Consider the following 25,186-nt stretch of genomic DNA (forward strand, 5'->3'; position numbering starts at 1 on the left):
GAGCCTCCTCTCTTTTAGTTGCGAGCCGTTGCCCCCTGTCCTGCCATTGCAGTCCGCGTTTATGGGGCCCACTGCAGGTGTCCCGTAGGCCCCCTTGGTGTCACGGAATGGCTTGGGTTGGAAGGGGCCTCGGAGGTCACGTCGTTCCCACTCACTGCCGAGGGCGCGGTTGCCAACCGCAAGACTCAAGCCGTAGAGCAAGCTTCCCAGTGCTGCATCCAGCCTGGCCTGGAACACCTCCGGTACTGGGGGATATTCAGAATCTCTCTGGGCATCGTGTGCCAGTGCCTCACGTCCGTCTTCCCCTGGCGTCTGATCTTAAACTCTTTTATTTTAAAGCCGTGTCCTATTGCTATCTTCCCGTGTGAAAAGTTGATTTTCCTCCTGTTTATAACGTCCCTGTAAGTACTGGCAGGCTGCAACGTGGTCACCCTGGTGCTTTGTCTTCTGCGGACCGCACAGGCACAGTTCCGTCAGCTTGTCTTTGCAGGAGTAGCGCTCCAGCCCTCTGATGGTCCCTGTGGCCCTGCGCTGGCCTCTCACCAAAATCTCGCCAGCTTTCCTGAGCTGGGGCCCCAGACCTGGAGGCATTACTCCAGCTGGGGTGTCACGAGGGCAGAGCAGAGCGGGGGTGGGGGACAGTCGCCTCCCTCTCCCTGCTGGCCACTCCTCTTGGTGCAGACCAGTACGCGGTCGGCCTTGGGGGCTGCAGGTGCAAACTGCTAGCTCATGTTAAGTTTTTTGTCTACCAGGACCCCTACATCCTTCTTGGCAGGGCTGCCCTCAAGGAGTTGTTCTCCCATGCTGCCTGCGTATCTTGGCGTTGTCCCCGCCCAAGTACAGCGCCTTGCACTTGACTTTGTTGAACGTCCTTGGGTTTACATGGGCCCAGGTGGGTTTGAATTTGTCAAAGTCCCTTTGGATGGCATCCCTTCCTTCTGCCGTATCAGCTGCCGCGCTCAGCTTGATGCGCGAAGCCTGCAAACTAGCTGAGGGTGCAGTGGATCCCATCACCTGTGTTGCTGTTGAAGATGTTGAAGAGCAGTGGCCCCAAGACGCACCTTGGGGGACGCCACTTGTGTCCGGCCTCCACCTGAGCGTAGAGCCTTGATCGCAGCCCTCGGGCCGCGAGCGTGCAACCAATTCCTCATCCACCGAATAGCTGCACCTTTTGAACCCCCGTCTCCGCAATTTATGACGTGGGTGAGGTGCAAACCTTGCAGGAATTCCTTACCGATGGCATCGGTTGCCTTCTCTTTGGGCACCGATGCAGTCGCTCCATCGCAGGAGGCCACTGGGATAGCCAGGCACTAGCACTATAGGTGTGCCCCCGTTGAAGCCGTGCGGGCAGTCTCGGATCACCTGCTGGTCCCTCTGTTTTCCTGGCACTTCTGCTCGGTGATCTTCCTAGGCCTAGAGGCGAGGCTGTCCGGCCAGGATCTCCCCGCGTCTTCCTGCCTGCCTTTTTAAAGACGGGGAGTGATGTTTCCCTTCTTGCAGTCACCGGGGACTTTGCCTGACAGCCGTGACTTTTTTGGTTGGACGGAGAGCTGCTTTGCAACCAGTTGAGGAGCGGAAGGACGAGCGAGTTGATCTGCCACCCTCCTCAAAACTCCTTCCGCTTGATGTCGTATGGTAGGGAATACCCCTTTGGGCCAGTTGGAGTCGGCTGTCCTAATTCTGCTCCCCCTCAGCTCCTTGGGCCTTTTGCTGAGAATGGCCTTGGCTCTGTGCAGCACCGCTTAGCAGCAAGAGTAGGCGTTGGTGTGTTAGCAGCGTTGTTTTTCTCCTAGAACCAAAGCACCGCATCGTATCAGGCGCTCTGAAGAAAACAGTTCTAGTCCGAGCCTGTGAAACTAAGACACAGCGGTACTGAAATCCATGCTGTGCCAGCGTTCTCCAGCCCGAGGTGAGGCGGAGTGGTTGCCAAGAAGGTGCCCCGTCATGGTGGAGTAAGATGACTGTAGCTTCCCGTGTCTTAGCTCTGCTGTCTCCTTCCTTCTCCCTACCTTTGTCTGCTCTGCTTCCCCTAAGAAGCTGAAGCTTGTGGGTTTCTCTGTGTGGGGTGATGTTTGACAGGATTTGCGTGAAGAGTCAAGTACTGCAGTGATATGCCGCCTTTGCGTTCTTGCTCACCGTACTCAAGGCTCGAGTTAACTGTAGGGCTACTTTTGCCCGTCCCCGCGGTACCGCTGTGGCCGTCAGGCTGCCGTGCTGAAAGTGATAATCAGCTTCTTGCTTTGGCTTTGTTAGTCAAAGCGGGCCGGTCCTGCTGCCGCAGGTGTCCCTGCTTTGTCTGCTTTTTGTGGTGAACTCGTGGATCTCCCTGGACCTGCAGGGTTTACAGAAGAAGTGAGCGGGTACCAGAGTTTTCAGAGCTGTGTGTGAGAATCCCAGGGTTGGTTGCCCCCGGAAGGGGCTCCTGTGATTGAGCGAAAGGAGGCAGTCGCAGGCAGTTTTGGAAAGGAGAGCTTTATTTTGTCTGAATAAATAGAAGAATAAATAGACGAATAAATAGCCGTTTGTATAAATAGTTGAATAAACAGATAACTAGGAAGAGGGTGGGAGGTGCGCTTGGGGCTAGGTGCGCGTGTTGCCCACGAGGTCGTGGATGTGCAGGAACCAGGTGCGAGCTCGTAGGCGGACGTGGTCCCAGGCGCAGGCGCTGTAATCGTTGTCGTGGAGGAAGGTGTGGAGGCAGCTGAAGTGTTTGTTGATGGTGAGGTGAAGGTTGCGAGGCCATCGCGTGCGGGAGCGCGTGTCGCTGCGCGCCAAGCAGTGCTCGAGGTGCTGGGTGTACCGCTGGATGTGGTTGAGGAGGCTTTGGCGTTGGCTGTCGACCCAGTGGGCTGGAGTGCTGGGTCCGCTGAGTATTTTGAAGAGGTGCTGGAGGATGTCGTGGGTGGTTTTGTCGGCTTGCCGGGCGTTGCTGGTGTCCAGGATGGTGTCGTTGAAGGAGCATGGCGCGCTGTGCTGTGGGCACGGCTGGGGTGGGCTGGGAGCCATGTCCCGGAGGAGCTGGAGGCTGTCGCGAGAGAAGGTGGCATCCTGGGGGCGAAGGTGGTTGCAGGCGGTGGCGGCGAGAGCTTTCACAAGGAGCGTGAGCAGCAGGATGCTGTAGCCCGGTGGGTGCTGTGGGCTTGCAGGCACAGCCATGGTGGGACTCTGGTTGTGGTGGGCAGGAGCCTGGTGGGGCTGGGTGGTGGCAGTGGTGTGTGTGCTGCCGCGGTGCCGGCTTTATGTGGTGTGTCATCTTTCCCTTCGTCGCTTTCCTGTTGCCGAGAGATTTTGTCTGTGGCTTTCACTTTTGGCTGCTGGTTTTTGTGGTCTGGGAGCAAATGGCTTGGGTGTGCGTGGGGCTGTTGGTGGAGATCCTGGTCCGGCGGTGTGTTTTGGGTGGCTGGCTGCAAGGGTTGGAAGGGGGATGTGAAAGTGGTGGGGCGGAATCTTCTGGGTCAGCTGTTCTGCAGATATCTGTTTTCATCCTTTCCCTTAGGGCTGCAGCGAGAGCTCTGGTGTATCCTTCATTGAAATCCCTCTTCCTGTTCAACTCTGCTTTTCTTACGTAAGGCCTTAATGCCGTAATGGGTCTTGGCCTTTCGACTTGAGATGTGTGCTGCCCGTGGCTTGCTTTCTGTGCTTGTTTCTTAGAAAGCACTGCAAAGTGAAGCGCGTTGGAAGAACCTTGGGTAGTTTCCGGCGGCATGAGGAGCTCTGGGTTGGCTGTTGTAGTGGTCGGAGTAGGCAGCGCCGCCTGCGTTGGAGGCTGCTGAGAATATGTAGGAAAGGCTTGTGCTTGAGGAGGAACGAGAAAGGGAAGCGATGCTTCCGAGCGGGTACTGCGGCTGTGGTGGTCCTCGGGCGCCGCGTCTCCTTCCTCCGTCGTCTCTTCTTTTCCTTGCTTCGTGTGGCATCCGGTGAGAAGGAGGAAATGGGCCAGCAGGCGGATAGTTGTAAGGCAAGGATCTTACGTTGCGGAGGCCAAAGGTTTGTCTGAGTGTCCAGGAGGAGTCCACAAGCCTTATGGAGGCGAGCCCGCTGATGTAGTTATTAAGCCCCTGTTGAGGATGAGGAGACTTGAGGAGATGATAGAATGAGAGGGTGGTTTGGTTTGGAAGGGACCTCAAGTGCCGTCCGCTTCCAAGCAACCCCCTTTCCGTGGGCAGCGCCGCCTTCCACTAGAGCGGGTTGCCCAACGCCCCCTCCAGCCTGACGTTAGAGGCTTCCGGTGTTGGGGCGTCCTGAGTTTGTGTGGGTGACCTTTTCCTGTGCCCCACCGCCCCTCAGAGGACAAAGTCTCTTGCTAACGTCCAGTGTGAGCCTCCTCTCTTTTAGTTGCGAGCCGTTGCCCCCTGTCCTGCCATTGCAGTCCGCGTTTATGGGGCCCACTGCAGGTGTCCCGTAGGCCCCCTTGGTGTCACGGAATGGCTTGGGTTGGAAGGGGCCTCGGAGGTCACGTCGTTCCCACTCACTGCCGAGGGCGCGGTTGCCAACCGCAAGACTCAAGCCGTAGAGCAAGCTTCCCAGTGCTGCATCCAGCCTGGCCTGGAACACCTCCGGTACTGGGGGATATTCAGAATCTCTCTGGGCATCGTGTGCCAGTGCCTCACGTCCGTCTTCCCCTGGCGTCTGATCTTAAACTCTTTTATTTTAAAGCCGTGTCCTATTGCTATCTTCCCGTGTGAAAAGTTGATTTTCCTCCTGTTTATAACGTCCCTGTAAGTACTGGCAGGCTGCAACGTGGTCACCCTGGTGCTTTGTCTTCTGCGGACCGCACAGGCACAGTTCCGTCAGCTTGTCTTTGCAGGAGTAGCGCTCCAGCCCTCTGATGGTCCCTGTGGCCCTGCGCTGGCCTCTCACCAAAATCTCGCCAGCTTTCCTGAGCTGGGGCCCCAGACCTGGAGGCATTACTCCAGCTGGGGTGTCACGAGGGCAGAGCAGAGCGGGGGTGGGGGACAGTCGCCTCCCTCTCCCTGCTGGCCACTCCTCTTGGTGCAGACCAGTACGCGGTCGGCCTTGGGGGCTGCAGGTGCAAACTGCTAGCTCATGTTAAGTTTTTTGTCTACCAGGACCCCTACATCCTTCTTGGCAGGGCTGCCCTCAAGGAGTTGTTCTCCCATGCTGCCTGCGTATCTTGGCGTTGTCCCCGCCCAAGTACAGCGCCTTGCACTTGACTTTGTTGAACGTCCTTGGGTTTACATGGGCCCAGGTGGGTTTGAATTTGTCAAAGTCCCTTTGGATGGCATCCCTTCCTTCTGCCGTATCAGCTGCCGCGCTCAGCTTGATGCGCGAAGCCTGCAAACTAGCTGAGGGTGCAGTGGATCCCATCACCTGTGTTGCTGTTGAAGATGTTGAAGAGCAGTGGCCCCAAGACGCACCTTGGGGGACGCCACTTGTGTCCGGCCTCCACCTGAGCGTAGAGCCTTGATCGCAGCCCTCGGGCCGCGAGCGTGCAACCAATTCCTCATCCACCGAATAGCTGCACCTTTTGAACCCCCGTCTCCGCAATTTATGACGTGGGTGAGGTGCAAACCTTGCAGGAATTCCTTACCGATGGCATCGGTTGCCTTCTCTTTGGGCACCGATGCAGTCGCTCCATCGCAGGAGGCCACTGGGATAGCCAGGCACTAGCACTATAGATGTGCCCCCGTTGAAGCCGTGCGGGCAGTCTCGGATCACCTGCTGGTCCCTCTGTTTTCCTGGCACTTCTGCTCGGTGATCTTCCTAGGCCTAGAGGCGAGGCTGTCCGGCCAGGATCTCCCCGCGTCTTCCTGCCTGCCTTTTTAAAGACGGGGAGTGATGTTTCCCTTCTTGCAGTCACCGGGGACTTTGCCTGACAGCCGTGACTTTTTTGGTTGGACGGAGAGCTGCTTTGCAACCAGTTGAGGAGCGGAAGGACGAGCGAGTTGATCTGCCACCCTCCTCAAAACTCCTTCCGCTTGATGTCGTATGGTAGGAAATACCCCTTTGGGCCAGTTGGAGTCGGCTGTCCTAATTCTGCTCCCCCTCAGCTCCTTGGGCCTTTTGCTGAGAATGGCCTTGGCTCTGTGCAGCACCGCTTAGCAGCAAGAGTAGGCGTTGGTGTGTTAGCAGCGTTGTTTTTCTCCTAGAACCAAAACACCGCATCGTATCTGGCGCTCTGAAGAAAACAGTTCTAGTCCGAGCCTGTGAAACTAAGACACAGCGGTACTGAAATCCATGCTGTGCCAGCGTTCTCCAGCCCGAGGTGAGGCGGAGTGGTTGCCAAGAAGGTGCCCCGTCATGGTGGAGTAAGATGACTGTAGCTTCCCGTGTCTTAGCTCTGCTGTCTCCTTCCTTCTCCCTACCTTTGTCTGCTCTGCTTCCCCTAAGAAGCTGAAGCTTGTGGGTTTCTCTGTGTGGGGTGATGTTTGACAGGATTTGCGTGAAGAGTCAAGTACTGCAGTGATACGCCACCTTTGCGTTCTTGCTCACCGTACTCAAGGCTCGAGTTAACTGTAGGGCTACTTTTGCCCATCCCCGCGGTACCGCTGTGGCCGTCAGGCTGCCGTGCTGAAAGTGATAATCAGCTTCTTGCTTTGGCTTTGTTAGTCAAAGCGGGCCGGTCCTGCTGCCGCAGGTGTCCCTGCTTTGTCTGCTTTTTGTGGTGAACTCGTGGATCTCCCTGGACCTGCAGGGTTTACAGAAGAAGTGAGCGGGTACCAGAGTTTTCAGAGCTGTGTGTGAGAATCCCAGGGTTGGTTGCCCCCGGAAGGGGCTCCTGTGATTGAGCGAAAGGAGGCAGTCGCAGGCAGTTTTGGAAAGGAGAGCTTTATTTTGTCTGAATAAATAGAAGAATAAATAGACGAATAAATAGCCGTTTGTATAAATAGTTGAATAAACAGATAACTAGGAAGAGGGTGGGAGGTGCGCTTGGGGCTAGGTGCGCGTGTTGCCCACGAGGTCGTGGATGTGCAGGAACCAGGTGCGAGCTCGTAGGCGGACGTGGTCCCAGGCGCAGGCGCTGTAATCGTTGTCGTGGAGGAAGGTGTGGAGGCAGCTGAAGTGTTTGTTGATGGTGAGGTGAAGGTTGCGAGGCCATCGCGTGCGGGAGCGCGTGTCGCTGCGCGCCAAGCAGTGCTCGAGGTGCTGGGTGTACCGCTGGATGTGGTTGAGGAGGCTTTGGCATTGGCTGTCGACCCAGTGGGCTGGAGTGCTGGGTCCGCTGAGTATTTTGAAGAGGTGCTGGAGGATGTCGTGGGTGGTTTTGTCGGCTTGCCGGGCGTTGCTGGTGTCCAGGATGGTGTCGTTGAAGGAGCATGGCGCGCTGTGCTGTGGGCACGGCTGGGGTGGGCTGGGAGCCATGTCCCGGAGGAGCTGGAGGCTGTCGCGAGAGAAGGTGGCATCCTGGGGGCGAAGGTGGTTGCAGGCGGTGGCGGCGAGAGCTTTCACAAGGAGCGTGAGCAGCAGGATGCTGTAGCCCGGTGGGTGCTGTGGGCTTGCAGGCACAGCCATGGTGGGACTCTGGTTGTGGTGGGCAGGAGCCTGGTGGGGCTGGGTGGTGGCAGTGGTGTGTGTGCTGCCGCGGTGCCGGCTTTATGTGGTGTGTCATCTTTCCCTTCGTCGCTTTCCTGTTGCCGAGAGATTTTGTCTGTGGCTTTCACTTTTGGCTGCTGGTTTTTGTGGTCTGGGAGCAAATGGCTTGGGTGTGCGTGGGGCTGTTGGTGGAGATCCTGGTCCGGCGGTGTGTTTTGGGTGGCTGGCTGCAAGGGTTGGAAGGGGGATGTGAAAGTGGTGGGGCGGAATCTTCTGGGTCAGCTGTTCTGCAGATATCTGTTTTCATCCTTTCCCTTAGGGCTGCAGCGAGAGCTCTGGTGTATCCTTCATTGAAATCCCTCTTCCTGTTCAACTCTGCTTTTCTTACGTAAGGCCTTAATGCCGTAATGGGTCTTGGCCTTTCGACTTGAGATGTGTGCTGCCCGTGGCTTGCTTTCTGTGCTTGTTTCTTAGAAAGCACTGCAAAGTGAAGCGCGTTGGAAGAACCTTGGGTAGTTTCCGGCGGCATGAGGAGCTCTGGGTTGGCTGTTGTAGTGGTCGGAGTAGGCAGCGCCGCCTGCGTTGGAGGCTGCTGAGAATATGTAGGAAAGGCTTGTGCTTGAGGAGGAACGAGAAAGGGAAGCGATGCTTCCGAGCGGGTACTGCGGCTGTGGTGGTCCTCGGGCGCCGCGTCTCCTTCCTCCGTCGTCTCTTCTTTTCCTTGCTTCGTGTGGCATCCGGTGAGAAGGAGGAAATGGGCCAGCAGGCGGATAGTTGTAAGGCAAGGATCTTACGTTGCGGAGGCCAAAGGTTTGTCTGAGTGTCCAGGAGGAGTCCACAAGCCTTATGGAGGCGAGCCCGCTGATGTAGTTATTAAGCCCCTGTTGAGGATGAGGAGACTTGAGGAGATGATAGAATGAGAGGGTGGTTTGGTTTGGAAGGGACCTCAAGTGCCGTCCGCTTCCAAGCAACCCCCTTTCCGTGGGCAGCGCCGCCTTCCACTAGAGCGGGTTGCCCAACGCCCCCTCCAGCCTGACGTTAGAGGCTTCCGGTGTTGGGGCGTCCTGAGTTTGTGTGGGTGACCTTTTCCTGTGCCCCACCGCCCCTCAGAGGACAAAGTCTCTTGCTAACGTCCAGTGTGAGCCTCCTCTCTTTTAGTTGCGAGCCGTTGCCCCCTGTCCTGCCATTGCAGTCCGCGTTTATGGGGCCCACTGCAGGTGTCCCGTAGGCCCCCTTGGTGTCACGGAATGGCTTGGGTTGGAAGGGGCCTCGGAGGTCACGTCGTTCCCACTCACTGCCGAGGGCGCGGTTGCCAACCGCAAGACTCAAGCCGTAGAGCAAGCTTCCCAGTGCTGCATCCAGCCTGGCCTGGAACACCTCCGGTACTGGGGGATATTCAGAATCTCTCTGGGCATCGTGTGCCAGTGCCTCACGTCCGTCTTCCCCTGGCGTCTGATCTTAAACTCTTTTATTTTAAAGCCGTGTCCTATTGCTATCTTCCCGTGTGAAAAGTTGATTTTCCTCCTGTTTATAACGTCCCTGTAAGTACTGGCAGGCTGCAACGTGGTCACCCTGGTGCTTTGTCTTCTGCGGACCGCACAGGCACAGTTCCGTCAGCTTGTCTTTGCAGGAGTAGCGCTCCAGCCCTCTGATGGTCCCTGTGGCCCTGCGCTGGCCTCTCACCAAAATCTCGCCAGCTTTCCTGAGCTGGGGCCCCAGACCTGGAGGCATTACTCCAGCTGGGGTGTCACGAGGGCAGAGCAGAGCGGGGGTGGGGGACAGTCGCCTCCCTCTCCCTGCTGGCCACTCCTCTTGGTGCAGACCAGTACGCGGTCGGCCTTGGGGGCTGCAGGTGCAAACTGCTAGCTCATGTTAAGTTTTTTGTCTACCAGGACCCCTACATCCTTCTTGGCAGGGCTGCCCTCAAGGAGTTGTTCTCCCATGCTGCCTGCGTATCTTGGCGTTGTCCCCGCCCAAGTACAGCGCCTTGCACTTGACTTTGTTGAACGTCCTTGGGTTTACATGGGCCCAGGTGGGTTTGAATTTGTCAAAGTCCCTTTGGATGGCATCCCTTCCTTCTGCCGTATCAGCTGCCGCGCTCAGCTTGATGCGCGAAGCCTGCAAACTAGCTGAGGGTGCAGTGGATCCCATCACCTGTGTTGCTGTTGAAGATGTTGAAGAGCAGTGGCCCCAAGACGCACCTTGGGGGACGCCACTTGTGTCCGGCCTCCACCTGAGCGTAGAGCCTTGATCGCAGCCCTCGGGCCGCGAGCGTGCAACCAATTCCTCATCCACCGAATAGCTGCACCTTTTGAACCCCCGTCTCCGCAATTTATGACGTGGGTGAGGTGCAAACCTTGCAGGAATTCCTTACCGATGGCATCGGTTGCCTTCTCTTTGGGCACCGATGCAGTCGCTCCATCGCAGGAGGCCACTGGGATAGCCAGGCACTAGCACTATAGGTGTGCCCCCGTTGAAGCCGTGCGGGCAGTCTCGGATCACCTGCTGGTCCCTCTGTTTTCCTGGCACTTCTGCTCGGTGATCTTCCTAGGCCTAGAGGCGAGGCTGTCCGGCCAGGATCTCCCCGCGTCTTCCTGCCTGCCTTTTTAAAGACGGGGAGTGATGTTTCCCTTCTTGCAGTCACCGGGGACTTTGCCTGACAGCCGTGACTTTTTTGGTTGGACGGAGAGCTGCTTTGCAACCAGTTGAGGAGCGGAAGGACGAGCGAGTTGATCTGCCACCCTCCTCAAAACTCCTTCCGCTTGATGTCGTATGGTAGGGAATACCCCTTTGGGCCAGTTGGAGTCGGCTGTCCTAATTCTGCTCCCCCTCAGCTCCTTGGGCCTTTTGCTGAGAATGGCCTTGGCTCTGTGCAGCACCGCTTAGCAGCAAGAGTAGGCGTTGGTGTGTTAGCAGCGTTGTTTTTCTCCTAGAACCAAAGCACCGCATCGTATCAGGCGCTCTGAAGAAAACAGTTCTAGTCCGAGCCTGTGAAACTAAGACACAGCGGTACTGAAATCCATGCTGTGCCAGCGTTCTCCAGCCCGAGGTGAGGCGGAGTGGTTGCCAAGAAGGTGCCCCGTCATGGTGGAGTAAGATGACTGTAGCTTCCCGTGTCTTAGCTCTGCTGTCTCCTTCCTTCTCCCTACCTTTGTCTGCTCTGCTTCCCCTAAGAAGCTGAAGCTTGTGGGTTTCTCTGTGTGGGGTGATGTTTGACAGGATTTGCGTGAAGAGTCAAGTACTGCAGTGATACGCCGCCTTTGCGTTCTTGCTCACCGTACTCAAGGCTCGAGTTAACTGTAGGGCTACTTTTGCCCGTCCCCGCGGTACCGCTGTGGCCGTCAGGCTGCCGTGCTGAAAGTGATAATCAGCTTCTTGCTTTGGCTTTGTTAGTCAAAGCGGGCCGGTCCTGCTGCCGCAGGTGTCCCTGCTTTGTCTGCTTTTTGTGGTGAACTCGTGGATCTCCCTGGACCTGCAGGGTTTACAGAAGAAGTGAGCGGGTACCAGAGTTTTCAGAGCTGTGTGTGAGAATCCCAGGGTTGGTTGCCCCCGGAAGGGGCTCCTGTGATTGAGCGAAAGGAGGCAGTCGCAGGCAGTTTTGGAAAGGAGAGCTTTATTTTGTCTGAATAAATAGAAGAATAAATAGACGAATAAATAGCCGTTTGTATAAATAGTTGAATAAACAGATAACTAGGAAGAGGGTGGGAGGTGCGCTTGGGGCTAGGTGCGCGTGTTGCCCACGAGGTCGTGGATGTGCAGGAACCAGGTGCGAGCTCGTAGGCGGACGTGGTCCCAGGCGCAGGCGCTGTAATCGTTGTCGTGGAGGAAGGTGTGGAGGCAGCTGAAGTGTTTGTTGATGGTGAGGTGAAGGTTGCGAGGCCATCGCGTGCGGGAGCGCGTGTCGCTGCGCGCCAAGCAGTGCTCGAGGTGCTGGGTGTACCGCTGGATGTGGTTGAGGAGGCTTTGGCGTTGGCTGTCGACCCAGTGGGCTGGAGTGCTGGGTCCGCTGAGTATTTTGAAGAGGTGCTGGAGGATGTCGTGGGTGGTTTTGTCGGCTTGCCGGGCGTTGCTGGTGTCCAGGATGGTGTCGTTGAAGGAGCATGGCGCGCTGTGCTGTGGGCACGGCTGGGGTGGGCTGGGAGCCATGTCCCGGAGGAGCTGGAGGCTGTCGCGAGAGAAGGTGGCATCCTGGGGGCGAAGGTGGTTGCAGGCGGTGGCGGCGAGAGCTTTCACAAGGAGCGTGAGCAGCAGGATGCTGTAGCCCGGTGGGTGCTGTGGGCTTGCAGGCACAGCCATGGTGGGACTCTGGTTGTGGTGGGCAGGAGCCTGGTGGGGCTGGGTGGTGGCAGTGGTGTGTGTGCTGCCGCGGTGCCGGCTTTATGTGGTGTGTCATCTTTCCCTTCGTCGCTTTCCTGTTGCCGAGAGATTTTGTCTGTGGCTTTCACTTTTGGCTGCTGGTTTTTGTGGTCTGGGAGCAAATGGCTTGGGTGTGCGTGGGGCTGTTGGTGGAGATCCTGGTCCGGCGGTGTGTTTTGGGTGGCTGGCTGCAAGGGTTGGAAGGGGGATGTGAAAGTGGTGGGGCGGAATCTTCTGGGTCAGCTGTTCTGCAGATATCTGTTTTCATCCTTTCCCTTAGGGCTGCAGCGAGAGCTCTGGTGTATCCTTCATTGAAATCCCTCTTCCTGTTCAACTCTGCTTTTCTTACGTAAGGCCTTAATGCCGTAATGGGTCTTGGCCTTTCGACTTGAGATGTGTGCTGCCCGTGGCTTGCTTTCTGTGCTTGTTTCTTAGAAAGCACTGCAAAGTGAAGCGCGTTGGAAGAACCTTGGGTAGTTTCCGGCGGCATGAGGAGCTCTGGGTTGGCTGTTGTAGTGGTCGGAGTAGGCAGCGCCGCCTGCGTTGGAGGCTGCTGAGAATATGTAGGAAAGGCTTGTGCTTGAGGAGGAACGAGAAAGGGAAGCGATGCTTCCGAGCGGGTACTGCGGCTGTGGTGGTCCTCGGGCGCCGCGTCTCCTTCCTCCGTCGTCTCTTCTTTTCCTTGCTTCGTGTGGCATCCGGTGAGAAGGAGGAAATGGGCCAGCAGGCGGATAGTTGTAAGGCAAGGATCTTACGTTGCGGAGGCCAAAGGTTTGTCTGAGTGTCCAGGAGGAGTCCACAAGCCTTATGGAGGCGAGCCCGCTGATGTAGTTATTAAGCCCCTGTTGAGGATGAGGAGACTTGAGGAGATGATAGAATGAGAGGGTGGTTTGGTTTGGAAGGGACCTCAAGTGCCGTCCGCTTCCAAGCAACCCCCTTTCCGTGGGCAGCGCCGCCTTCCACTAGAGCGGGTTGCCCAACGCCCCCTCCAGCCTGACGTTAGAGGCTTCCGGTGTTGGGGCGTCCTGAGTTTGTGTGGGTGACCTTTTCCTGTGCCCCACCGCCCCTCAGAGGACAAAGTCTCTTGCTAACGTCCAGTGTGAGCCTCCTCTCTTTTAGTTGCGAGCCGTTGCCCCCTGTCCTGCCATTGCAGTCCGCGTTTATGGGGCCCACTGCAGGTGTCCCGTAGGCCCCCTTGGTGTCACGGAATGGCTTGGGTTGGAAGGGGCCTCGGAGGTCACGTCGTTCCCACTCACTGCCGAGGGCGCGGTTGCCAACCGCAAGACTCAAGCCGTAGAGCAAGCTTCCCAGTGCTGCATCCAGCCTGGCCTGGAACACCTCCGGTACTGGGGGATATTCAGAATCTCTCTGGGCATCGTGTGCCAGTGCCTCACGTCCGTCTTCCCCTGGCGTCTGATCTTAAACTCTTTTATTTTAAAGCCGTGTCCTATTGCTATCTTCCCGTGTGAAAAGTTGATTTTCCTCCTGTTTATAACGTCCCTGTAAGTACTGGCAGGCTGCAACGTGGTCACCCTGGTGCTTTGTCTTCTGCGGACCGCACAGGCACAGTTCCGTCAGCTTGTCTTTGCAGGAGTAGCGCTCCAGCCCTCTGATGGTCCCTGTGGCCCTGCGCTGGCCTCTCACCAAAATCTCGCCAGCTTTCCTGAGCTGGGGCCCCAGACCTGGAGGCATTACTCCAGCTGGGGTGTCACGAGGGCAGAGCAGAGCGGGGGTGGGGGACAGTCGCCTCCCTCTCCCTGCTGGCCACTCCTCTTGGTGCAGACCAGTACGCGGTCGGCCTTGGGGGCTGCAGGTGCAAACTGCTAGCTCATGTTAAGTTTTTTGTCTACCAGGACCCCTACATCCTTCTTGGCAGGGCTGCCCTCAAGGAGTTGTTCTCCCATGCTGCCTGCGTATCTTGGCGTTGTCCCCGCCCAAGTACAGCGCCTTGCACTTGACTTTGTTGAACGTCCTTGGGTTTACATGGGCCCAGGTGGGTTTGAATTTGTCAAAGTCCCTTTGGATGGCATCCCTTCCTTCTGCCGTATCAGCTGCCGCGCTCAGCTTGATGCGCGAAGCCTGCAAACTAGCTGAGGGTGCAGTGGATCCCATCACCTGTGTTGCTGTTGAAGATGTTGAAGAGCAGTGGCCCCAAGACGCACCTTGGGGGACGCCACTTGTGTCCGGCCTCCACCTGAGCGTAGAGCCTTGATCGCAGCCCTCGGGCCGCGAGCGTGCAACCAATTCCTCATCCACCGAATAGCTGCACCTTTTGAACCCCCGTCTCCGCAATTTATGACGTGGGTGAGGTGCAAACCTTGCAGGAATTCCTTACCGATGGCATCGGTTGCCTTCTCTTTGGGCACCGATGCAGTCGCTCCATCGCAGGAGGCCACTGGGATAGCCAGGCACTAGCACTATAGGTGTGCCCCCGTTGAAGCCGTGCGGGCAGTCTCGGATCACCTGCTGGTCCCTCTGTTTTCCTGGCACTTCTGCTCGGTGATCTTCCTAGGCCTAGAGGCGAGGCTGTCCGGCCAGGATCTCCCCGCGTCTTCCTGCCTGCCTTTTTAAAGACGGGGAGTGATGTTTCCCTTCTTGCAGTCACCGGGGACTTTGCCTGACAGCCGTGACTTTTTTGGTTGGACGGAGAGCTGCTTTGCAACCAGTTGAGGAGCGGAAGGACGAGCGAGTTGATCTGCCACCCTCCTCAAAACTCCTTCCGCTTGATGTCGTATGGTAGGGAATACCCCTTTGGGCCAGTTGGAGTCGGCTGTCCTAATTCTGCTCCCCCTCAGCTCCTTGGGCCTTTTGCTGAGAATGGCCTTGGCTCTGTGCAGCACCGCTTAGCAGCAAGAGTAGGCGTTGGTGTGTTAGCAGCGTTGTTTTTCTCCTAGAACCAAAGCACCGCATCGTATCAGGCGCTCTGAAGAAAACAGTTCTAGTCCGAGCCTGTGAAACTAAGACACAGCGGTACTGAAATCCATGCTGTGCCAGCGTTCTCCAGCCCGAGGTGAGGCGGAGTGGTTGCCAAGAAGGTGCCCCGTCATGGTGGAGTAAGATGACTGTAGCTTCCCGTGTCTTAGCTCTGCTGTCTCCTTCCTTCTCCCTACCTTTGTCTGCTCTGCTTCCCCTAAGAAGCTGAAGCTTGTGGGTTTCTCTGTGTGGGGTGATGTTTGACAGGATTTGCGTGAAGAGTCAAGTACTGCAGTGATACGCCGCCTTTGCGTTCTTGCTCACCGTACTCAAGGCTCGAGTTAACTGTAGGGCTACTTTTGCCCGTCCCCGCGGTACCGCTGTGGCCGTCAGGCTGCCGTGCTGAAAGTGATAATCAGCTTCTTGCTTTGGCTTTGTTAGTCAAAGCGGGCCGGTCCTGCTGCCGCAGGTGTCCCTGCTTTGTCTGCTTTTTGTGGCGAACTCGTGGATCTCCCTGGACCTGCAGGGTTTACAGAAGAAGTGAGCGGGTACCAGAGTTTTCAGAGCTGTGTGTGAGAATCCCAGGGTTGGTTGCCCCCGGAAGGGGCTCCTGTGATTGAGCGAAAGGAGGCAGTCGCAGGCAGTTTTGGAAAGGAGAGCTTTATTTTGTCTGAATAAATAGAAGAATAAATAGACGAATAAATAGCCGTTTGTATAAATAGTTGAATAAACAGATAACTAGGAAGAGGGTGGGAGGTGCGCTTGGGGCTAGGTGCGCGTGTTGCCCACGAGGTCGTGGATGTGCAGGAACCAGGTGCGAGCTCGTAGGCGGACGTGGTCCCAGGCGCAGGCGCTGTAATCGTTGTCGTGGAGGAAGGTGTGGAGGCAGCTGAAGTGTTTGTTGATGGTGAGGTGAAGGTTGCGAGGCCATCGCGTGCGGGAGCGCGTGTCGCTGCGCGCCAAGCAGTGCTCGAGGTGCTGGGTGTACCGCTGGATGTGGTTGAGGAGGCTTTGGCGTTGGCTGTCGACCCAGTGGGCTGGAGTGCTGGGTCCGCTGAGTATTTTGAAGAGGTGCTGGAGGATGTCGTGGGTGGTTTTGTCGGCTTGCCGGGCGTTGCTGGTGTCCAGGATGGTGTCGTTGAAGGAGCATGGCGCGCTGTGCTGTGGGCACGGCTGGGGTGGGCTGGGAGCCATGTCCCGGAGGAGCTGGAGGCTGTCGCGAGAGAAGGTGGCATCCTGGGGGCGAAGGTGGTTGCAGGCGGTGGCGGCGAGAGCTTTCACAAGGAGCGTGAGCAGCAGGATGCTGTAGCCCGGTGGGTGCTGTGGGCTTGCAGGCACAGCCATGGTGGGACTCTGGTTGTGGTGGGCAGGAGCCTGGTGGGGCTGGGTGGTGGCAGTGGTGTGTGTGCTGCCGCGGTGCCGGCTTTATGTGGTTTGTCATCTTTCCCTTCGTCGCTTTCCTGTTGCCGAGAGATTTTGTCTGTGGCTTTCACTTTTGGCTGCTGGTTTTTGTGGTCTGGGAGCAAATGGCTTGGGTGTGCGTGGGGCTGTTGGTGGAGATCCTGGTCCGGCGGTGTGTTTTGGGTGGCTGGCTGCAAGGGTTGGAAGGGGGATGTGAAAGTGGTGGGGCGGAATCTTCTGGGTCAGCTGTTCTGCAGATATCTGTTTTCATCCTTTCCCTTAGTGCTGCAGCGAGAGCTCTGGTGTATCCTTCATTGAAATCCCTCTTCCTGTTCAACTCTGCTTTTCTTACGTAACGCCTTAATGCCGTAATGGGTCTTGGCCTTTCGACTTGAGATGTGTGCTGCCCGTGGCTTGCTTTCTGTGCTTGTTTCTTAGAAAGCACTGCAAAGTGAAGCGCGTTGGAAGAACCTTGGGTAGTTTCCGGTGGCGTGAGGAGCTCTGGGTTGGCTGTTGTAGTGGTCGGAGTAGGCAGCGCCGCCTGCGTTGGAGGCTGCTGAGAATATGTAGGAAAGGCTTGTGCTTGAGGAGGAACGAGAAAGGGAAGCGATGCTTCCGAGCGGGTACTGCGGCTGTGGTGGTCCTCGGGCGCCGCGTCTCCTTCCTCCGTCGTCTCTTCTTTTCCTTGCTTCGTGTGGCATCCGGTGAGAAGGAGGAAATGGGCCAGCAGGCGGATAGTTGTAAGGCAAGGATCTTACGTTGCGGAGGCCAAAGGTTTGTCTGAGTGTCCAGGAGGAGTCCACAAGCCTTATGGAGGCGAGCCCGCTGATGTAGTTATTAAGCCCCTGTTGAGGATGAGGAGACTTGAGGAGATGATAGAATGAGAGGGTGGTTTGGTTTGGAAGGGACCTCAAGTGCCGTCCGCTTCCAAGCAACCCCCTTTCCGTGGGCAGCGCCGCCTTCCACTAGAGCGGGTTGCCCAACGCCCCCTCCAGCCTGACGTTAGAGGCTTCCGGTGTTGGGGCGTCCTGAGTTTGTGTGGGTGACCTTTTCCTGTGCCGTACCGTGCACTCAGTGTTTGGTGCTAACGTCTTCTCTCGATCCGGCAGGCAGGTCTGCCTCAGCTTATTGTTGAGATCATTCTTTGAAGTAGTCAGTTTTTACCTCTTTATTATCCAAGTATATACTTAACTTTCAATGAAGGCTCTCATTTTTCTTTCTTTTATTCTTAATAATGTGAACTTTCAGACTGTGGTAGTGATTGTCTTGCTGTGCTCTTTGTTGTTGAGTGTTCAACTTGAGTTATGACATGAGTTTTTTTCCCTTTAGTTCAGGAATTGCATCTAATTTTGTGTGCACGCACAAGTTTGTATGTTTACCTGGCTTTGATTTGTCTATCGAAAATGTCTTTAAAAGGTTATTTGAATCTACTGGGCTTATTTAGGCTATAGGATTAAAGCTTCTGGCGCGGCCTTGTCACTTTCTACTTGTATCTGTATAGAGACGTTAGTGATGTTGTGATCAGTGTCTTCGCCCATGCAGTAAGTGACAGAGCAGGAGGATGTGGTCTTGGAATATTCCAGAGGATGTTTTAGGTTGAATAGTGTTAAAAACTTCTTTGCAGGAAGGGTTGGGAAGAATGGGAACCCAGTCTGCCCTGCAGCCACCCCCTGCCCCACACCATCATGGCAGTGGCTCTTTCTCCCCAGGAGGCCCAGCCCCGCCCTGAGCACAGTCTTGGGAAGAGTTGAATTTTTGTGTGCTGTTTTCAATACCTCAGCTGCATCCAGAATATGGAAAGGGCACAGTGCTGTGTCACTCAGGTTATGACAGAAAATTTATTGCATTCCATTATTTTCACTAAAGATAATCCAGTGAGTAGTGAACAATACGCTGCCTTTCTTTTTGTCCTGATATTTGAGAATAGGTTGCAAGATTGCAACAGAAACAAAGTAAGAAGAAAAAGAAACAAAACAAAAACAAAGCCTTCATGTTTTCTGTGTAGTTGTATCTGCATTTTCAGTTGTCATAAATACATTATCTAAAATTGAAATGTATGGAGTTGAAATCAGACATTCTGCTCCAGAGTTTCGTTGTGTCTCTGTATTAAGCTTTATAAAACCTGTCTTACCTGATAGAATTATCCCTCACAGACTTATTCACAGTCACAGTATAATCATGTCATTGCTTTTTGCAGTATGTGCAGTTGTGAACTGTTTTTAAGGATTAAATATAAGATGAATAAAATTTCATTAAAAATATAACAAGCATTTTGAGAACTCAGTAAGTATTGGAGTCACTTCCATTGAATGGGACTAGTGCATTAGTTTCAGAAAAAGAAAGTCAGATATCCCATTAGTTTTGTAGCACATTTTTTTTCATTTTAGTAAAAATTATTTTTAAGTAAGTTTCATTGCTTATATACAGTGTGTATATTATTTAAGTTATACCTGGCTTGAGGCAATTTCTCTTCACTCAGTGTGACCCAGGTAAGACAAAATGTTGGATATCTATGGTTTAATGGTAGACTTGGTGGTTGTTGGGTAGTATATGATCTTGTAGAGGTTTTTTCTAACCTAAATGAATGTATGTTGTTGTGTTGGGCGTGCACCACTGGGGTTTTGTTGCCATGTGAGAAGTGCATGGGGTCTGTGGATAGGGTGATGTGCTGCTCTCCTGCAGCCCTGTGGTCCATGATAATGGTCAGTAGCCGAGATCTGTTGGGAAGCTAAGCTCTGCCTATGGGCAGGAAGCTTGCCTTTGTCTATGCGTGTGTACAGAATGACACTTTTTTTTTTTTTAAATATCAGGTCTTTATTTCCAGAAAAAAGGTGAATAAATAAAGGAACCAATTAATAAATATAAATAAATAATAATAAAAAAAGAATGAGGGAGAAATAGGCAAATAAATAAAGTGCTGTTATAAATAGCAAGTCATCAGCATGTGCAAGTCCAATGACGTCCACTGAGACCTTCCCCCTCCATCAGGGGAGGTTGTCTGCAGAACTGCCTCAGAAATAAATGGTGATCCTATCCCCACTGTCTCCCAGGTGTTCAACATCACAAAGACATCCTTCTTCCATTCCAAACAAGTTCAGGCTGTGGTGTGGGCCAGGCGTTTGGCAGGATGGGCTGTGCCATAGCCAGACTCAGGCTTTGACGTGGTGCCAGTGGGTTGGGCTCAGTCATGCCTGTCTCCCTGTTGCTGTGATCTTGGGGTGGAGGAAGGCTGAGCAGATGGTGCTGGGCTGCCCAAGCCCTTGCTGCGTCTCATTCCTCTCGCTGGGTGGCCATTGCGGTTGTCTGAGAACAGTCACTGGGTGTTGAGATGTTTGGACAAGGCTGTGAGAGGATCTCAACTTTTCATCTGTCGTATGAGGGTGTCCACGTGTTGGAAGCAGGCACGAGCATGGAGGCGAACATGGTCCCAGGTGCAAGCACTGTAGTTGTTGAGCTGGAGAAAGTTGTGAATGGATCTGAAGTATTTGTTGATGATGAGGTGAGAGTTGCGAGGTCCTCGCTTCTGGGAGCGCATGCCTTTGTCTACGAAGCATTGCTCAAGGTGATGGATGTAATGCTGGATCTGGTTGAGGAGGCTGTGGCGTGCGTGGTCAATCCAGTGTGTTGGAGTGTGTGGGCTGCTAAGTATGTTGAAGAGGTGTTGTAGGATGTGGAGGGTGGTGATGGCGGCTTGCTTCTTGTCCTTGCTTTCCAGAAGGGTTTCTGGAAATGGATAAGTCACATCTTGTTGTGGGCAAGGCTGTGGTGGAGGTGGAGCCGCTTTCTGAAGGAGCTGGAGGCTCTTCCAAGAGAAGTTGGCATCCTGGTGGCGAAGATGGTTGCACGAGAAGGCAGTGGTGAGAGCTGGCAGAAGGAGCAGGAGCAGTAGGATACTGCGCATCCCTGGGGACTGAGGATTTGCAGGCAGAGCCTTGGTGGGACTTGTCTTGGGCTGGGCAGCAGCCTGGTGAATCTTCATGATGATGTTTGGGGTGTTGCTGTGAGGCCAGCTTTATGAGAAGTTGCATGTTTCTTTTCATCATTATCTGGAGAGAATTCCCTTGTTTCCATTTTAGTTTTGCTTTCTATTTGCTTTTTTCCTTCAGGCTTCTATTGAGTCTGGCGAGGTGAGACCACGTGGTGTACTGGAGGCAGAGGCAGTCTACTCTGCTGTTAGTGTGCCTGCTTGTGGGCTGGCTTGCAGCCAGGCTGTTGTACTTAAGTGCGGGATGTGAAAGCACTGGGGCAGGTGCTTTTGAGGCAACTGCACTTTGTGTGCTTTGGAGTTTTTCTTTTGTTGCTTTCATGGACTTAGAATTCTAAGTTTTATTTCTACACTTCCCTGCCTATCAAAATCTAATGTCTTTTCCACTGCACCGTCTGAGTTATTTCTGTTTTATTATGGAAATATGTATCTCTGATTGTTGGGAAGTTTTTGTTGTCAATCATTCCTGTGTTCATCCTGCTTGTTACTTTTTCTGTTATGTTTTGCATTTACTGGGGAAATTCCTGCTACTCGGTATATAGCAAACATATTCCTTAACAGGAATACTGATGTTCAAGGTGCCAGTCTGTTTGCATAGTGAAAGTTGGCAGAGGTCCACATGCAGACATCACCACATGTGGGATATTTCCAGCAATGAGTGGTGCTGATCCAACCAATGGGAATTCCCTTTTTGGGGGGTCATGCTTTTTTTAAGAAATTCAACTCAACTTCTTCATGTGCATGTTTAGTACAATAACATTGTGTTATTGGATTATATAGTAATAATATAATATATTATGTTATATATATAATGATTTAGGTGATGCTAGAGTTGATAAGACGGGAATTATTTGGAATGGAGAGGATGATGAAATAAGAGATGGTTTCAAGTTACAGAAGGTAATAATAAATTACCTTGCAATAACAAATCTTTGCAGAGTTATTTCATGTTCAGTGGTGGAGAACTGTGTGTAAGAAATGGGGCAGTGACACACAAGTGTAGCAGTGTGGAAGGTAAAGTTGAATCTGAGAAAGCATTCGAGTTGTCAGGGAATTTGCTGAGATACCTGTGAAAAAAGATGCTTTTCCAGTGTTGGAGAACGTGTGGGAATAGGTGCAAGAGTGATTAAAACATTAACTCAGTGCATCAGAAATGGCAAGGAACAAGTGATCCACTTAGAAGGAAAACCACTACACAGTATGCTACCCCACAGCTCACACAGATCAGGAAAGGGAAACTTTTCACCCAAACTGAAAACAAAATGCTGCTTTGTTTTTAGTGTGCCCTTGTCATTTTGGAGTGCAGGCCTGCCAGGCTGAACACTGTCCTAACTTTCTGTATGAGACCTAGAAGAATGGTCTCTGTATTTCAGCATTTTTCATCATGGACCCTTTTGGTTGAAAATCAGTAAAAAAAGTCTGAGCACCCATCCCCTTAAATGTTATTAATTTTAATTTTGGCCAATGAATGTCTCATCATAGAGTCTATGAGCGTTCAGTCTATGAGCTTCAGTCTATGAACTGAAGAACGGTTGAGTTGGAAGTAACTTGTAAAGGTCTGATCCAACTCCCCTGCAGTGAGCAGGGACACCTACAGCTAGATCGGGTACTCAGAGCTGGTCCAGCCTGACCTTGACTGTCTCTAGGGGTGGGTCCTCCCCCACATCTTTGGACAGTGCTTCACTGCTCCAGTGCTTCACTGCCCTTATCTTAATTTTCTTTTTTCTTTATATCCAGTCTAAATCTCCTGTCTTTTAGTTTTCCCTTTTCCTGTCACAGTAGACACTGCGAAAGAGTCTGTCCCCTTCTTTCTGCAGCCTCCATTTAGATACTGAAAGCACGTACACAGCAGGGGATTGTCTTGGGCACTCCACTTTGGAAACCTCTACTCCAAAGTCTCCTGTAACATCTAGTTTAAATACTTTTTTTCAGTCAGCTCTGCTGCAGTTTTCTTATACATCTGTACTCTTTATCTAGGTGATGTTTTTTCTTTTAGAGAATAGGACATGGTTCAAGACTGTTAGGCTGCATCCACATTGCAGTTATGGTTCTGGCCTGACCTCAAGTCTTTGCACCCTGCATGGCCTGTTGCTCTTCCAGACTCAGTCCTGCTGGAAGGTGTCAGCTCTGAGCTGCAGGTTGGGAGGGAAGAGCTTTTGGTTGTTGCCTTTGAGCAGAGGTGAATACTCAGTGAGAAATGTTGCTCCTCTGTACCTTTACAGGCAGAACCTCTAGGGGTTTTCTGCTGGCAGGAGGTGTTGAGAAGCTGTAATCAACTCTGTGCACTTGGAAGAGGTGGTCAGCAGCCACCTCTTAGACTCAGTCTGTGTTTAAGGGAAAATAAAAATAACAACTCTTCTTGTGTCTCAGGCCCTAAACTTCCTTCCTCCTAGATGCTTTAGCAGGTTAAAGGCAGAAGCTTTATCCAGCCTTGTAAAATTACCATTAAGTGATTGTTTGTAGGTGAGACTAAGTGTCCATTAGGTAGGTTTAGTTTGAAATCAAGGATCCTGGTAAATCTCTAACTCTGTTGTAAATTTGAGCAGAAGCTGACCTTCTAGCTTCTCATTGCTTTTAAATTGTTATGTTTGGAAGACAGGATTTGTAAGAACGATTCAGGTCTTTTATGGTTTCAACTATTATAAATGGTATTGCATCTTTTTAAGGATTACTATGGAATTACATTCCCTGCTCCTGCAACCTTGACAGGCAGAGATGGGAGCCTTGCTAACAACCCATACTCAGGTGAGTGCTGTTAAAAGACAGAGATAAGTGCAATGTGCTAGTTTTTGAATTCAGGTCATCCAGCTGTTGCTGAAAGAGCAATTGTTCTTCCCTTCTGTAGGCAATTACACTCACGCAAGCAAAGTAGGCAAATAAAAGCAAGCTTCTCACAATTTTGATGTGGATTTTTCTGCATAGATCTGATTGGTAATTCATACAGGGCCTCTTCTGGGAGAAAGTTGGATAGTATTTGGGGGCAAGTGCAAAATTGTTAAAAATGTAAATGGCAATGTCATCTAGTGCCCTTCCCGTGCACATACAAGTGCTTGGAAAATACCTGATAGTTTAATATGTTTTCTTGAAATTCTGCTGTCTTGTTTTCCTCTTTTGGCAGGGGAATAGACCCTTTCAGAACACTCCCAGCAGTTCCCTATTCCCAGTTATTGCTACTTTATAATTTCAGTAATCCCACCAGGAGCTGTCTATTGCAGTTGTTCCCCTGCCCTCTTCCTAGTCTAATGGGCTTCGTTCTCAAAAGTGGTCTGAGAATCCCTTCCTCGTTTTTTTTTTTGTTCTTCATTTATCAGTGTGCAGAGATTACATTGCAGCACGTTTAGCAAGTGGTTTTCTTCTGCTGCCATCTGATTACAGCTTAGAGCTGTAGCCATCTGAATTATAATTTCTATGATGTGGGCATTCAATCTTGTCCTGCTTCTTGGCAGCCAATGAAAGGGAATACTGGTCAGGAGGAGACAGATGTGAGGGAGATGTGTTACAAAACCAAACACATAAACAGGCTGTTCTGAGTGCTGTCAGAAAATAAAAATATTTTTTTGAAATTTTCTGCATCATAATCACTTCTCTTGGGAGGTTGATTTTGGGTTAATAACCAAATTTCCCTTCCTACTTCTTCAATAAGGTGGTCCACGATGCAAGCCTTGTTTTCCTGGCCTTCAGCTACTGTCTCCAGAACTTTGGTGGTGTGAGGAACCAGATATCTAACTAGTCATGCTTCACAAATAAACAGATGTTGACAAAAATATGCCCATCACTGCATGTAAATCCTAACTTGCTCTGAGCACACGAAGCTTGGCTAATCAGTTTAACCTCTAGGAGAGTCACACTTTAACCCAACAACCATTTGCACTTTGGCTTTCTACCATATTTCTGCTTTTAGCATATTTTGTTGCAACGGTTTGATGGTGATGAATCTACTCAGTGTGTGTGAAATAGGTAGGTATTAGTGTCTACATTTTACTGGTGAATTAGTCACAACACAGAGTTCTGTGCCACAAATGGGTGACATACCTGCACTGTCAGGAATAGAGACAGGAGAGCTCTTCCCATGGAAACCCCAGCCTTTCAAGTATAGGATGTGGTTTTTTTTTTCTTTTTCAGTTGTTTACTTGTACACCAAAGTTCCTCGTGCAAAAGCTCTGATCATTCTTCTGATCAGTTCTTTCTTTTGCAGGTGATGTAACAAAATTTGGCCGTGGGGATTCTGCCTCTCCTGCTCCTGCAACAACCCTAGCCCAGCCGCAGCAGAACCAGACGCAGACTCATCACACCACTCAGCAGCCCTTCCTCAACCCGACCCTGCCACCAGGCTACAGCTACACTGGGCTGCCTTACTACGCTGGGGTTCCAGGTGTACCCAGTGCGTTCCAGTATGGGCCGACCATGTTTGTAAGTGTCACAGCCATGGCTGTAACTCTCCCTTTGTGCCTCTCTGCTTTTACTCTCAGAGCAAAACCTTCTCCATCCTGCAAGGGATCTCCAGAAGATTTGTTCAAGCTTGAGAAAATAATTGCTGTCCCTTCTCCAAGAGAAGAGGAAATTTGAAAGGCCTGAAATCATGGGCACAGGTTACAGTAAGTAGTAGGCAGCTGCAGCTTATGGATTTTTAGTGTTCCTGAAAATTCTCAGTCTGTAGAGAAACAGAGACCAAAAGCTGAGTCAAGCATGCTGAGAATGCCTAGGACATCTTTCAGAGGAAGTGACACCCCAGGAAGCCGTGGAGCAGCACTGGTAGTCTCAGGAGGGAGGAAGTTATTTGGGAGGATCTTGTGCTCTGGGCAGAACGGTAGGTGAGTCTACCTGAGGACACTGTAGGACTGTGTTTCATGAAACAGCCTCAGGTGGGAGCTGGTTGGTGTGTTGTTTGATTCTGGAGAGCATTTTGGTTGCTCCTTTTTGGTTTCTGAATAAGCATTTGTTGTCTGTGGTTAGTTTTATTACATGTATGAAAGGAATGTGCAGCTTGTTCTGAGATGTGATTGCATTGCAATAGGAAGAAAAGCCATATGATGCAGG

At 52.5% G+C, this 25,186-nt stretch overlaps 5 protein-coding genes and 1 pseudogene across 7 annotated transcripts in view; 1 reads left to right on the top strand and 5 right to left on the bottom strand.

Annotated features, from left to right (window-relative positions):
- Positions 1-25,186, top strand: part of UBAP2 (ubiquitin associated protein 2) — a gene marked incomplete at its 5' end in the record, with an annotated part of 202,718 nt that overhangs the window by 172,973 nt on the left and 4,559 nt on the right. For both annotated transcript variants that reach the window (XM_079548845.1, XM_079548844.1), the window contains 2 exons: positions 22,816-22,894; positions 24,345-24,559. In XM_079548845.1, the coding sequence (XP_079404971.1) occupies positions 22,816-22,894; positions 24,345-24,559 (294 nt within the window). The remainder of the gene's footprint in view (positions 1-22,815; positions 22,895-24,344; positions 24,560-25,186) is intronic.
- Positions 2,581-3,156, bottom strand: LOC306957429 (interferon; the record flags this gene model as incomplete). The annotated part of the gene is made up of 1 exon (XM_079548867.1): positions 2,581-3,156. One exon carries the CDS (start codon positions 3,154-3,156, stop codon positions 2,581-2,583), a length of 576 nt encoding a protein of 191 aa, XP_079404993.1.
- LOC306957191 (interferon pseudogene) lies at positions 6,545-7,473 on the bottom strand (annotated as a pseudogene). The gene has a single exon. The product of its transcript is annotated as an interferon pseudogene (transcript).
- On the bottom strand, positions 11,215-11,790 carry LOC306957430 (interferon; the record flags this gene model as incomplete). The annotated part of the gene is made up of 1 exon (XM_079548868.1): positions 11,215-11,790. The coding sequence occupies one exon, from the start codon at positions 11,788-11,790 to the stop codon at positions 11,215-11,217; it is 576 nt and encodes a 191-aa protein (XP_079404994.1).
- LOC306957431 (interferon) lies at positions 15,532-16,107 on the bottom strand (the record flags this gene model as incomplete). Its single annotated transcript, XM_079548869.1, has 1 exon — positions 15,532-16,107. The coding sequence occupies one exon, from the start codon at positions 16,105-16,107 to the stop codon at positions 15,532-15,534; it is 576 nt and encodes a 191-aa protein (XP_079404995.1).
- Positions 19,520-20,065, bottom strand: LOC306957432 (interferon type B; the record flags this gene model as incomplete). Its single annotated transcript, XM_079548870.1, has 1 exon — positions 19,520-20,065. The coding sequence occupies one exon, from the start codon at positions 20,063-20,065 to the stop codon at positions 19,520-19,522; it is 546 nt and encodes a 181-aa protein (XP_079404996.1).

This window comes from Tetrao urogallus (genome assembly GCF_951394365.1).
Source record: "Tetrao urogallus genome assembly, chromosome: Z".
Taxonomy (NCBI): Eukaryota; Metazoa; Chordata; class Aves; order Galliformes; family Phasianidae; genus Tetrao; species Tetrao urogallus.